The sequence below is a fragment of the Mobula birostris genome, chromosome 21 (genome assembly GCF_030028105.1).
Source record: "Mobula birostris isolate sMobBir1 chromosome 21, sMobBir1.hap1, whole genome shotgun sequence".
NCBI lineage: Eukaryota > Metazoa > Chordata > Chondrichthyes > Myliobatiformes > Myliobatidae > Mobula > Mobula birostris.
Genome location: NC_092390.1, coordinates 20,170,766 through 20,184,794, shown reverse-complemented (window position 1 = coordinate 20,184,794; position 14,029 = coordinate 20,170,766). Strand labels below are relative to the sequence as shown.

Below are 14,029 nucleotides of genomic sequence, written 5' to 3'. Positions count from 1 at the left end.
ATAAAGTCATTAGATTCCTGCCACCTTTGTAGTTGAAAGTATGTGCCACTTTGTCTGCTGGCCAGGAATAGACAGACAGATGGAAGATTTGACCACAAGCTGTTCAGGTGCCACAAAGTTCTAAACGCATCCCCTCAGGCTCCTTTACACCCCTGGGAGTGGCCATCTTCACCATGGCAAAGAGTGCATATTGATTTTGCTGGGCCATTCATGGACTCCATGTTTCTGATTACTGTGGATGCTCATTTGAAGTGGCTGGAGGTCATATCAATGAAGTCAACCACCTCAGCAAAGACTGTTTCCACTCTAACGACTATCTTCTCCAGAAATGGCTTACCTGAACAGATTGTGAATGACAACAGACCACAATACACGTCAGAAGAGTTTAGACTATTCATGAAGAAAAATGGTATCAAACATTTCAAGTCAGCTCCTCACGACCCAGCAACGAATGGGTTAACTGAAAGGATTGTCCAAACCTTCAAGGAGTCCCATTAAAGCGATGGATAAGGAGGATATTTCTGTACAGCACAAGGTGGACAACTTCCTTTTTGTGTATGGGAACTCTGTTCATGTGACAACAAATCAAACACCTGCAATGCTGTTCATGAACAGGAATCTGAGATCTCACATAGACCTCCTGAAACCAGATCTACAGAGGGAAGTGCAGAATAAACAGTTCAATCAGTTGCGAAGTAAATCAGCAAGGAGCTTCAAGTTGGAAAGGAAGACCTAGTGTGTGATTACCGAGAAGACAAGTGGACTCCTGATAGGAAAGCTACTGATACACACAGTGGATGTTGGAGGTCATACATGGAGACGTTATGTGGACCTGATACTGGATGCTCAACTGAACAAGACATCTGAGTTGACTGCATCCAACAAGAAGGACACATTACATTCACTGGGCTTACCTCTCAGCAATGATCATGTCATTAACAGCAACGTGACACCTGCAACAGAGAAAGTTGTCTTTGACAAGATACCTGCCAAACCTGCTGCCACTCTATAGGTCCAAATGCGCTGTCCTGAAAGAAACAGCGCCACCCGAATAACTGAATCGTTAGTATAGTGAAGTTATAGACTGTTATTTTTAAAAAAAGAAAAAAAATCAAACTCTTGTTATTGTAGAAGCATGCTTGTTTGAATAGGGTCTGTTAAAGAGAAATTGAATGTTTTGTTACTTATAAAGTTTTATGTTATATTAATCTAAAGGGGGTGGAACTGTAATGTATGGATCTATTTCTTTTAGTGCAATGACTCCCTTTAGGGCTAATTGACTGATAATGTACTCACGCACATTGATTTGTTGCTCTCTCTGCAAAGTGAAAACTTCACCTCTGAGTACCTGCCTTTTTTAAAATTTGATATGTAGTTGCACAGACACAACAAAAACCATGCTGACTTTGCCCTGTTATCATGTCCCTCCTAGTACTCTGAAATCTCATCCTTAATAGTGGACTCCAACATCTTCCCAACCACTAAGGTCAGGCTAACTGGCCTATCATTTCCTTTATTCTATCTCCTTCCTTCTTGAAGAAAGGAGTGACATTTGCAATTTTCCAGTTCTCAAAAACCATTCCAGAATCTAGTGATTCTTGAAGGATCATTACTAATGTGTCACAATTTCTTCAGCCATCTCTTTCTGAGCCTTGGCTTTGGCCTATCTGATCTACCGTTAGACTTTTCAGCTTCCCAAGCATCTTCGTCTTAGTAACAGCAACTACACTCACTTCTGACCCTGATACTGTCGAATTTCCGGCATTCTGCTAGTGTGTTCCACAGTGATGACTGACATAATATTTATTGAGTTCTTCCATCATTTCTTTGTCCCCTATCACTACCTCTCCAGCATCATTTACTAGCGGTCTGATATCCACTCTCGTCTCTCTTTTATATATACTTTTGGTATCCTCTTTAATATTGTTGGCAGCTTACTTTCGTATCTTTTCTCATTTTATGGCTTTTTAGTTGTCTTCTGTTGGTTTTTAAAGCTTCCCAATCCTATACCTTCCCACTAATTTTTGCTATATTATATGCCCCCTCTTTGCCTTTTATGCTGTCTTTGACTTCCCTTGTGAGCTATGGTTGCCTCATCCTCTTTTAGAGTACGTCTCCATCTTTGAAGTGTATCTTTCCTGCACCTTCTGAATTTCCCCCATGAACACCAGCCTTTACTGTTCTGCGGTCATCTCTGATAGTGTCCTCTTCCATTCAACTTCGGCCAGCTCCTCTCTCATGCCTCGGTAATTCCCTTTACTCCACTGTAATGCTGATTGATACATATGATTTTATCTTCTCAAACTGCAGGGTTAATTCTATCATATTATGATCACTGCCTCCCAAAGGTTCCTTTACTTTAAGCTCCCTAATGAAATCCGGATCATTATATCACATCTAATCAAGAATTGTGGGTTCAACCACAAGCTACTCTAAAAAGGCATTCAATAAATTCCTTCTCTTGGGATTGAGCACCAACACGATTTTCCCAATCTACCTACATATTGAAATCCCCTCTGATTATTGCAACATTGCCCTTTTGACATGCCTTTTCAATCTCCCATTGTAATTCGTAGCCCACATTCTGGCTACTGTTTGGAAATCTGTACCTAACTCCCATTAGGGTCATTTTATCCTTGCAGTTTCTTAACTCTCCACAGCGATTCTACATCTTCCAATTCTACGTCATCTCTTTCTAAGGATTTGATTTCATTTTTTACCAACAGAGCCACCAGGTCCCTCTGCTTACCTGCCTGTCCTTACAATACAATGCCTATCCTTGGATGTCAAGCTCCGAACCATGATCTTTGTTCAGCCGTGCCCACAACATCATGCCTGCCAATTTCTTAACTGTACTGCAAGATCATCTGCTTTATTTCTTATACTGCATGCATTCAAATGCAGACCTTCAGTCCTGTATTCGTCACCTTTTTCAATTTTGCTCCCATGTTACACTTCAACTCATTTCACTGACTGCAATTTTACCCTATCAATTGCCTGTCATTCTTCACGTCTCACTACACACTGCATCTAGTTGTGCACCAGCTGTCCCATCCTCAACCCAAATTAGTTTAAACCCCCACCAACAACTCGAGCAAACCTGCCCGAAAGGATATTGGCCCCCTCGGGACACACCCGCTCACTAACCCTATCTCGTACATCTTTGGAATGTGGGAGGAATCCGGAGCGTTTGGAGGAAACGCACGTGGTCACGGGGACACAGTCCTAATGCAGGCAAATAGTTTCAGTGTAATTGGGCTAAAAGGTCAGCATGGACGGGGTGAAGCCTGTGCTGTACAACTTCTGACTCGAGTTACAGGGAACAGGAAAAGCTCTAAACGTGACAGGTAGTTACGACTTCAAACAAACTCTCCCAGGATGTTGGAAGTAAATTCAGGAAGGTATGAACTGTGTAATTGCAGGTGAACAGGGAAGGAGTGTGACAGGAAGTTAAACACTGATAAGAAACAGACAGGAGTATGAAGACTGGAGCCCACTGTGTAGTAACTATTCTATCAGTCCACAATTCTGCATGGTCTCACCTTATTCCCATTTCTTCCCCAGGTTGGAGTCATCGACTTCTCCTTGTACCTGAAAGGTGATAATGAGAACAGCCGGTGCTTTGAAAGGTAATGTTTGTATATGTAGTTCTAATATTTTGAATCATATGTCTTATGGGAAAATTTGGAAGTTTTCCTTAGGAGGCAACTACTATTGAAATTTTCTCTGCTGTTTTTACAAAAAAAAAATCTTGGAGTGAAGATATCACTGTCTTAACCAATCTGGTATCTCATAACCTAATATCTGAATTAACTCTGAAGGTGCATTCCCAATGTCAGGACTAATGGGATCAGCTCTAAAAGATTTGGTTATAGCAGTGTGTTACAGGTATCAACCCTCAACAATAATGGTCTGTTTGGCAGAAAGAGAACCTGTATTTACAGTTAACAACAAGCATATGGGTTCTCTCTGATCCCCCCCCCCCCCACCGTGAACGGTCAATGAATGGAAATAGTAATACTCAAGAAAAGGAGTCTCTGATTGTCGGGATTCCTTCTGATTCCAATGTAATCTCTATTTCCGACACCCACGATGGTTGGTCTCCAAAGTGTTCACTGCCTGTATTTTGACCTATGGGTAGTGTTGTAATTTTTTTGTTTAGTTTGGGCTAGGGTAGGGATTCATGGCAAATCAGTGGATGATGGACATGGGAGGGCAGTGATAAGATGCTGGCTTAGACTGTAAGAAGCCAGTGGGTTATATTGGGTCTCTAGAAGGCACTATGCAAAGCTAGTTTTTAACCTTTAGATCAGCATTTTGAGAAGTTAGTGTTTTAACATAGAGCATAGTGCAGCACGGTACGGGCCATTCAGCCCACGATGTTGTGTTGACCCTTTAACCTATCCTGAGATCAATCTAACTCTTCTCTCCTACATAACCTTCCTTTAATTTATGTTTGCAATTAATGCAATTAGCATAATCAATTGACAGCCTTTTATTAATGGTGTAATTGGACATGCAGAATGGTTTTTCATCCTACTGTCTTTTAAAATTAATTCGTGTATAGTCTTAAGGTGTTTGGAGAAAGATGTAAGGGGAATGTTAGAGCTTAGTGTTTTTCTTAACAGGGTGGTGTGTCCTGTCAGGAGTAGTGATATAGATGGATACAGTAGGGACATTTGAGAGACACTTGGATAGGCACATGGATTTTAAAAAATGGTTGATCTTAGAGTAGGTTACAAGATCAGCACAACTTTGTGGGCTGAAGGGCCTTACTGTGCTGTAATGTCAGTATTTGGTGTTTACCTGATGCCTTATAAATTTGTCTCTTTTTATTAGCAATGGACAGATTGCTGCAATCCTAGATCAGAAGAACTACGTGGAAGAGCTCAATCGGCAGCTGACGTATGTTTCTCTCAATGTTTGATATCCTCCTGTAATGATTTTGTTCTTGTCTGTGAGGTGCGTATTTTGACCACGTCTGTGACATGTGATGACTCTGGCCTTGTCATAGAGTCATAGTAAAATACAGCACAGGAACCAGCCTTTTGGCCCATCTAGTTCGTACAGAACCATTGAAACTGCCTACTCCCATTGACCTGCACTTGGACCATGCGTGTAACCTATCCAAACTTCTTTTAAAAGTTGAAATCGAGCTTGCATGCACCATTTGCGCTGGCAGCTCATTCTACACTCTCAAGACCCTCTGAGTGGAGAAGCTTCCCCTCATGTTCCCCTTAAACTTCTCACTTTTCACCCCTAGCCCATGGCCTCTAGTTTTAGTCTCACCCAGCCTCCGTGGAAAAAACCTGCTTGCATTTACCCTATCTATACCTCTCATAATTTTCTATACCTCTATCAAATCTCCTCTCAGTGATCTACATTTATCCATGTTCAATGTTCTCCTCTCAATGTTCATCATTTATTAGAACTCTCTAGACTCTGGGCAGGTCCCGGCGGATTGGAAGACAGCAAATGTCACGCCACTTTTTTAAAAAGGATGTAGGCAAAAGGTGGGCAACTATAGGCCAGTTAGCTTAACATCTGTAGTTGGGAAAATGCTTGAAGCTGTCATTAAGGAAGAAATAGCGAAACATTTAGAAAGGAGTGGTTCCACTAGACAGAAGCAGCATGGATTCAGAAAGGGCAGGTCCTGTTTGACAAACTTATTGGAGTTCTTTGAGGACATAATGAGTGCAGTGGATAGAGGGGAACAGGTGGATGTCGTATACTTGGATTTCCAGAAGGTGTTCGATAAGGTGCTGCACAAGAGACTTATAAATAAGATACGGTTGCATAGAGTCAGAGGAAGTGTATTGGCATGGATAGTGGATTGGTTAACCAATAGAAGGCAGAGAGTTGGTATAAATGGGTGTTTCTCTGGTTGGCAGTCGGTGGTGAGTGGGGTGCTGCAGGGGTTGGTGCTGGGCCCGCAGCTGTTTACCATTTACATTGATGATTTGGAAGAGGGGACTGAGTGTAGCGAAGCAAAATTTGCTGATGACACTAAACTGACTGGAAAAGCAAATTGTACAGAGGATGTGGAGAGTCTGCAGAGGGATATTGATAGGTTAAGTGAGTGGGCCAAGGTCTGGCAGATGGAATACAACGTTGGTAAATGCGAGATCATCCACTTTGGAAGGAATAATAGAAGAGCAGATTATTATTTAAATGGTGAAAGATTGCAGCACGCTGTTGTGCAGCGGGACTTGGGAGTGGTTGTTCATGAATTGCAAAAAGTTGGCTTGCAGATACAACAGGCTATTAAGAAGGCAAACAGAATGTTGGCCTTCATTGCTAGAGGGATTGAATTCAAGAGCAGGGAGGTCATGCTGCAACTATACAGGGTACTGGTGAGGCTGCACCTGGAGTACTGTTTGCAGTTCTGGTCTCCTTACTTGAAGGATATACTGACTTTGGAGGCAATGCAGAGGAGGTTCACCAGGTTGATTCCAGGGATGAAGGGGTTACCCTGAGGAGAGATTGAGTCGCCTGGGACTATACGCTCTGGAGTTCAGAAGAATGAGAGGGGATCTTATAGAAACATAAAAAATTTTGAAAGGGATAGATAAGATAGAAGTAGGAAAGTTGTTTTCATTGGTAGGTAAGACTAGAACTAGAGGACATTGTCTCAAGATTCAGAGGAGGAAATTTAGGATGGAGATGAGGAGAAACTGTTTTACCCAGAGAGTGGTGAATCTGTGGAATTCTCTGCCCAGGGAAGCAGTTGAGGCTTCCTCACTAAATATATTTAAAAAACAGTTAGATAGGTTTTTACATAGTAAGGGAATTAAGGGTTATGGGGAAAAGGCAGGTAGATGGAGCTGAGTTTACGGACAGATCAGCCATGATCTTATTGAATGGCGGGACAGGCTCGATAGGCCGGATGGCCTACTCCTGCTCCTATTTCCTATGTTTTTATGTTCTTATGTTCCAAAGAATGAAGTCCTAAACTATTCAATCTTTCCTTATAACCAACAACATTCCTTAGGTTGGTGACCAAAACTACTCCAAATTAGGCCTCCCCAACACCCTATACAACTTTAATATGATATCCCATCTCCTGTACTCAATAATCTGATTTATGAAGGCCAAAATGGCAAAAGCTTTCTTTATGTCCCTCTTTATCTGTGCCCCGCGTTGAATGTATTATGCACCTGTATTCACAGATCCCTTTGTTCTAACAGCACTCCTCAGTGCCCTATCGTTCACTGTGTAAGACCTGCTGAAGTGCTCCTGGTCCTATTGAAGTGCAACACCTCGCACTTGTCTGTATTAAATTCCCTCTGGCATTTTTCAGCCCATTTTCCCAGGTGGTCCAGACCCTGCTGCAAGTTCTGATAGCATTGAACAGCAATTTTTTTCAAAAGTGTTGCTTCCTCAGAATTTTTTGTAGTTATAATGGACTGCTTGAAGCTGAATGCAAATATAATTTCATACTACTTGTATCACGTAGAAATCTGGAGAAACAATAAATTAGCGTTTATTGAATATAATGTGTTTAATTGCATAACAGTGCTGACACTTTGCCATAGTTCAGCTACGCTAAAAATGTTCTACTGATGATTTTCATTTGTATTCAGTGTCTGAGGCTTCTGGCTTAAGTATCCAACAATAATCAGCCAGCATTGATGGATTCCAGTTGCCCTGATACCGTTTCTCTGCCACTGCAATGTCCTGGTGAAACCTTTCCCCATGCTCATCACTGACAGCACCAAAATTTGCAGGGAAGAAATCTAAATGGGAATGCAGAAAATGAATCTTTAGTGACATGTTGCACTTCATGGTTTTGTATGCTTGAAGCTCGTTGTCATCCAGCTGCATGTAGTTTGGTGCTCAGTAGTTGCCAAGAAAATTTTAAGCAACATCCTTGAATGCCTTCCACACGATCTTCCTCGGTCCCACTGGAAGATCTCTGAATTACCTGTCTCTGACAACTTGTTTGATTTGTGGACCAACAAAAATGCCTTCCTTAATCTTGGCAGCAGTTGTTCTGGGTAACATCTGCTCAAATATCGAGATCCTTCATGGCATTTTTGTGTGTGGTGACAGCAGTTTCCATCCTTGCAATCTTGAACCCAGTGATTTTGCTTTTGCCTTTGACAAACCCAGGTCATTTAACTTTTACAGATGAGGCTCACATGACATAAAGGGTTCAAAATCTGTGTCGTCTTGCATTCCTGACTCGTGTATCGTGGCATCTTTGTCTGCTTCCTCTAGCCTCCATGTCTTTGGTGGCTGTGAAGACTGTCAATGTGCAACACAGGTCTCATGGCTAAAGGGAGATTGGGGTGTTCAATAGATTTCTTATTTTTAGTAGAGAAACCAGACACACTGGCCAAACAGAAGTAGCAGTCTGTCACATGACCCTTCTGCTCTCGCCATATCATCAGGAGCCTGAACAGCATTGACTTCTGAGTACCTCTGAGCCAAGCTCTAGGGTTGATAGCATGTTGTGCAACAAATGTGAGCAGACCAGGCTTAGTCTTTGTCACCAATTTTACATTGTGGGCAACATTTTAATTGACTTATATTTGTAATTTCAATTCATAATTTAAGCAATTTTTAAAAAATAGTGCATGATAGGGAAATCTCATCAAAGTCGCTGGTGAACGCAGCAGGCCAGGCAGCATCTGTAGGAAGAGGTGCAGTCGACGTTTCAGGCCGAGACCCTTCGTCAGGACTAACTGAAGGAAGAGTGAGTAAGGGATTTGAAAGTTGGAGGGGGAGGGGGAGATCCAAAATGATAGGAGAAGACAGGAGGGGGAGAGATAGAGCCAAGAGCTGGACAGGTGATTGGCAAAAGGGGATACGAGAGGATCATGGGACAGGAGGTCCGGGAAGAAAGACGGTGGGGGGGGGGGGGGACCCAGAGGATGGGCAAGAGGTATATTCAGAGGGACAGAGGGAGAAAAAGGAGAGTGAGAGAAAGAATGTGTGCATAAAAATGAGTAGCAGATGGGGTACGAGGGGGAGGTGGGGCCTTAGCGGAAGTTAGAGAAGTCGATGTTCATGCCATCAGGTTGGAGGCTACCCAGACGGAATATAAAGTGTTGTTCCTCCAACCTGAGTGTGGCTTCATCTTTACAGTAGAGGAGGCCGTGGATGGACATGTCAGAATGGGAATGGGATGTGGAATTAAAATGTGTGGCCACTGGGAGATCCTGCTTTCTCTGGCAGACAGAGCGTAGATGTTCAGCAAAGCGGTCTCCCAGTCTGCATCGGGTCTCGCCAATATATAAAAGGCCACATCGGGAGCACCGGACGCAGTATATCACCCCAGTCGACTCACAGGTGAAGTGTTGCCTCACCTGGAAGGACTGTTTGGGGCCCTGAATGGTGGTAAGGGAGGAAGTGTAAGGGCATGTGTAGCACTTGTTCCGCTTACACGGATAAGTGCCAGGAGGGAGATCAGTGGGGAGGGATGGGGAGGACGAATGGACAAGGGAGTTGTGTAGGGAGCGATCCCTGCGGAATGCAGAGAGGGGGGGGGAGGGAAAGATGTGCTTAGTGGTGGGATCCCGTTGGAGGTGGTGGAAGTTACGGAGGATAATATGTTGGACCCGGAGGCTGGTGGGGTGGTAGGTGAGGACCAGGGGAACCCTATTCCTAGTGGGGTGGCGAGAGGATGGAGTGAGAGCAGATGTACGTGAAATGGGGGAGATGCGTTTAAGAGCAGAGTTGATAGTGGAGGAAGGGAAGCCCCTTTCTTTAAAAAAGGAAGACATCTCCCTCGTCCTAGAATGAAAAGCCTCATCCTGAGAGCAGATGCGGCGGAGACGGAGGAATTGCGAGAAGGGGATGGCGTTTTTGCAAGAGACGGGGTGAGAAGAGGAATAGTCCAGATAGCTGTGAGAGTCAGTAGGCTTATAGTAGACATCAGTGGATAAGCTGTCTCCAGAGACAGAGACAGAAAGATCTAGAAAGGGGAGGGAGGTGTCGGAAATGGACCAGGTAAACTTGAGGGCAGGATGAAAGTTGGAGGCAAAGTTAATAAAGTCAACGAGTTCTGCATGCGTGCAGGAAGCAGCGCCAATGCAGTCATCGATGTAGCAAAGGAAAAGTGGGGGACAGATACCAGAATAGGCACGGAACATAGATTGTTCCACAAACCCTACAAAAAGGCAGGCATAGCTCGGACCCATACGGGTGCCCATAGCTACACCTTTAGTTTGGAGGAAGTGGGAGGAGCCAAAGGAGAAATTATTAAGAGTAAGGACTAATTCCGCTAGACGGAGCAGAGTGGTGGTAGAGGGGAACTGATTAGGTCTGGAATCCAAAAAGAAGCGTAGAGCTTTAAGACCTTCCTGATGGGGGATGGAAGTATATAAGGACTGGACATCCATGGTGAAAATAAAGCGGTGGGGGCCAGGGAACTTAAAATCACACTTCTCACACTCTTAAGCTTTTCGATTTTGGCCGTGATCAGGCTAGGGTAAATGGGTGGGTTGCTGAGAATATGCCTCAAAGGGCCGGAAGGGCCTATTCCATGTTGTGTCTCAATAAATAGATAAATGGCGTCCTAACCGCCCTATCGAACTGTGCAGCAACTTTGTGAGTTATGAACTTGGACCCTAAGATCCTGTACTCTATGCCATTGGCCGTTAAACACCCTCCACATGTTGGATGTTGTCTTGCCCAAAACCAGCTGTTCCCAATTAACTCTCCCTAATTCCTGCCTAACGCTCTCGTAATTCGCTCTGCTTCAATTTAATACTCACCCGCAAGCCCACAAGGTCCATACATCTTATCTATAGTTACCTTAAAACTTAAGGAATTGTGGTCATGTTTCCTAACTGCTCACTTACTCTCAAAGTTCGGTCAGCTGGCGAGGCTCATTGCCCTACACAAGGTCCAGTACAGTCCCTCCTCTTGTTGGCCTATCCGCATATTTATACAGAAACCCTCCTAGGTACATCTAACAAATTCTACCCCATCTTAACCTTCTGCACCAAGAAGGTCCCAGTTTATATTAGGGAAGTTGAAGTGCCCCGTAACAACAACACTATTTTTACACCTTTCCTTAATCTGTTTGCATTTCTGTTCCTCAGTGTCCCATAGCTACTGGAGGGTCTGTAGTACAAACTCATCAGATTGATTGCATCTTTCCTATTTTTGAGTTCTACCCATATATATACACATCTCTACCAAAGAAGGTGCAAGGCTTCTTCCCTCCATGGACTTTCGACCTTAGTGATGTCTCAAGAATAAAGGTCATAGAGTTATAGAACATCAAAGCAGGCTATTCAGCCCAACTGGTCAGTGCTAGCCAAGATTCCCATCTAAGCTAGCCTACTTGACTATATTTGGCCCATATCCCTCTAAACCTCTCCTATCTTCATATGTGTCCAAGTACTTTTTAAATGCTGTTAAGGTACCTATCTTAACAGTGACTGCCTTATCAATAGTATATTTGTGCACTGACATTTGGACTACAAGGTAGTTTGAGAGCATATAGAGTCATAGGGTTATACCATATGGAATAAGACCCTTTGGCCCAAACTTGTCCATGCCAACTAAGGTCTATATTCAAGCTATTCCCATTTCCCAGCACTTGGCCGATATCCTTCCTAAACCCTGTCATCCATGTATACCTGTCCATTTACTAATGTACCTGCCTCAACCTTTTCCTCTGGCACCCAGTTCCACATGTTTACCACCCTCTCTGTTTTTTTTTAAAAAAAAGAAACAAGTTACCCCCCTCAAGTTCTTATTAAACCTTTCACTTCTAACCTTAAAACTATGTCCTCTACTTTTTTGAATCCTCAACCTGGAAAAAAGACGTTATCTACACTCCTCATGACTTTGTATAAGTTGCTAAGGTCACTGCTCAGTCTCCTCTGTTCCAAGGAGTAAGGCCCAGCCTATCTAGGCTTTCTCCATAACTTAGTCTCTTTAAGTTCTGTTAACACCCTTGTAAATGTCCTTTTGCACTCTTCTCAGTTTGATCACATCCTTCCTCTAACAGGGTGACCAAAACTGAACACAGTGCTCTTAGTGTGGCTCACCAACATCTTGTGCAATAGCAACGTGACCTCGCAGCTTCTATAACTCAATGCCCTGACTGTTGAAGGCCAGCATGTCAAAAACCTTCATCGCTGCTTTGTATCCCTGTGACTCCATTTCAGGGGAATGATGCACCTGTACTCCAAGATCCCTCTGCTCTACAACAGTACCCGGAGTCCTTCTGTTCATTGTAAAAGTCCTTTCAAAATTGAGATCATGAACTGTTACTTGTGGTGAGCAAACAATTAATCTATTCATTGAGAGACAGTGTAGAACAGTCCCTTCCAGCCCTTCGAGCCACACCACCCAGTATCCCCCGATTTAACCCTAGCGTAAACACGGGACAATTTACAATGACCAGTTAACCTACCAATTGATATCTCTTTGGAGTGTGGGAGGAAGCCCACGCAATCACAGACAGCTGTAGAAATTGAACCCCCGTCGCTGGTACTGTTACTAAGCACTATGCTACCATGCCAACCCACATAAAGTTTAAATTCCAGCACGAGATTTTAAAAAAGCGAGCGGGGCCCATCAGGATTTAGCGGTAATTTTGAGATTGTTGGGTAATTAGGCATTTGTCAAAGGCAAATAAAAAAAAGTTAGGTTTAAGTGGAGTGGCCATTGTGTGAGTGAGCCAGGGTTAGAGTGGGAAACTTGAGGCTTTGGCATGGAGAGGCAGAGGCTAGGATAAGTTTCTAGTAAGTTAGTTTCTTTCTTATTGCACAGTTAAAGCAGTGGGAATGCCAGGTAGGACAGTGGAATGCTCTTGCGGTATGTGACAAGACAGGGAGGCCTGCAGTGTCCCTGACAACTCCACCTATGAGTATTGCATCCGTCTGCAGCTTCTTACAGACCGTGTTAGGGAACTGAAGCCGGATGAACTCCAGAATATTTGGGAGGCTGGGGGGGTTGATTTACAAGAGCTACAGGGAGGTAGTTGCATCTAAGGTGCAGGGCACAGGTAACTGGGTAACCACCAGGAGAGAGAAAGGGGATAACCAGCCAGTGCAGAATAACCCTGTGGCCATCCCTCTCGATAACAAGTATAACACTCTTTGGATACTATTGGGGGGCCGACCTAGCAGAGGAAAGCCATGGCAGTAAGGTCTCTGGCACTGTGGCTCAGAGGGGAAGGTGGGGGGGGGGGGCAAGGGGAGAGTGGTAGTGATAGGGGCTGATTAGTTAGGGGAACGGACAGGAGATTTTGTGGTCGAGACGAAACAACAGGAATGTTGCCTCCCAGGTGCCAGGGCCAGGTCCACAGCATCCTAAAGGGGAGAGTGAGCGGTCAGAAATTGTGGTCTGCATTGGTACCAACAACATACTGTAGATGAGAAAGGGAATGAGGTCCTGAAAGGAGAATATAAGAGCTAGGTAGGAAGCTGAAAAGCAACACCTCAAGAGCAGTAATTTCTGGACTGGTGCCTATGCCAGTCACCTGTTGGAGTAAGAGTAGGATGGTTTAGCAGATGAATATGTGGCTGAGGAATTGGTGCAGGGGGTACGGTTTCAGATTTCTGGATCATTGCGATCTTTTCTGGGGAATGTATGACCTGTACAAAAGGGAATTGTTACACCTGAACTCAAAGGGGCCCAATATCCTTGCGGGCAGGTTTACTAAAGCTGTTGGGGAGGATTTAAACTAGTTTGGCAGGGAGGTGGGAACCGGAGTGATAGGGTAGTTGATGTAAAGGGAGATGCAGGATGTGGAGAGATTGTGAGGAAGGGTAGGCAGTGGAAAGGGCATAATTGCAGTCAGTTGGATGGGTTGATAGGTATCTGTTTTAATGCAAGAAGCATCAGGAACAAGGACAATTAACAGAGCATAGGGTCAGTACATGGAACTACGACACTGAGGCCATTACAGAGACTTGACTGTCACAAGGATAGGAATGGCTGCTGAATGTTCAGGGGTTTGGGTGTTTCAAAAGGAACAGGAAGAGTGGCAAAAGAGGGGGAGTGGCATTGTTAATCAGGGATAGTATCACAGTTGCAGGAAGGGAGGACATCGTGGAGGGAT

The 14,029-nt window shown here is 44.0% G+C and overlaps 1 protein-coding gene across 4 annotated transcripts in view; it reads left to right on the top strand.

The window, feature by feature from the left end:
* rufy2 (RUN and FYVE domain containing 2) overlaps window positions 1-14,029 on the top strand; it is a 70,468-nt gene that overhangs the window by 13,951 nt on the left and 42,488 nt on the right. For all 4 annotated transcript variants that reach the window (XR_011882690.1, XM_072239126.1, XM_072239127.1 and 1 more), the window contains exons 6-7: window positions 3,565-3,629; window positions 4,840-4,905. Coding sequence is in view for 3 of the 4 variants with exons in the window: in XM_072239126.1 (XP_072095227.1) it covers window positions 3,565-3,629; window positions 4,840-4,905 (131 nt within the window). In the remaining variant the exon portion in view is untranslated. The remainder of the gene's footprint in view (window positions 1-3,564; window positions 3,630-4,839; window positions 4,906-14,029) is intronic.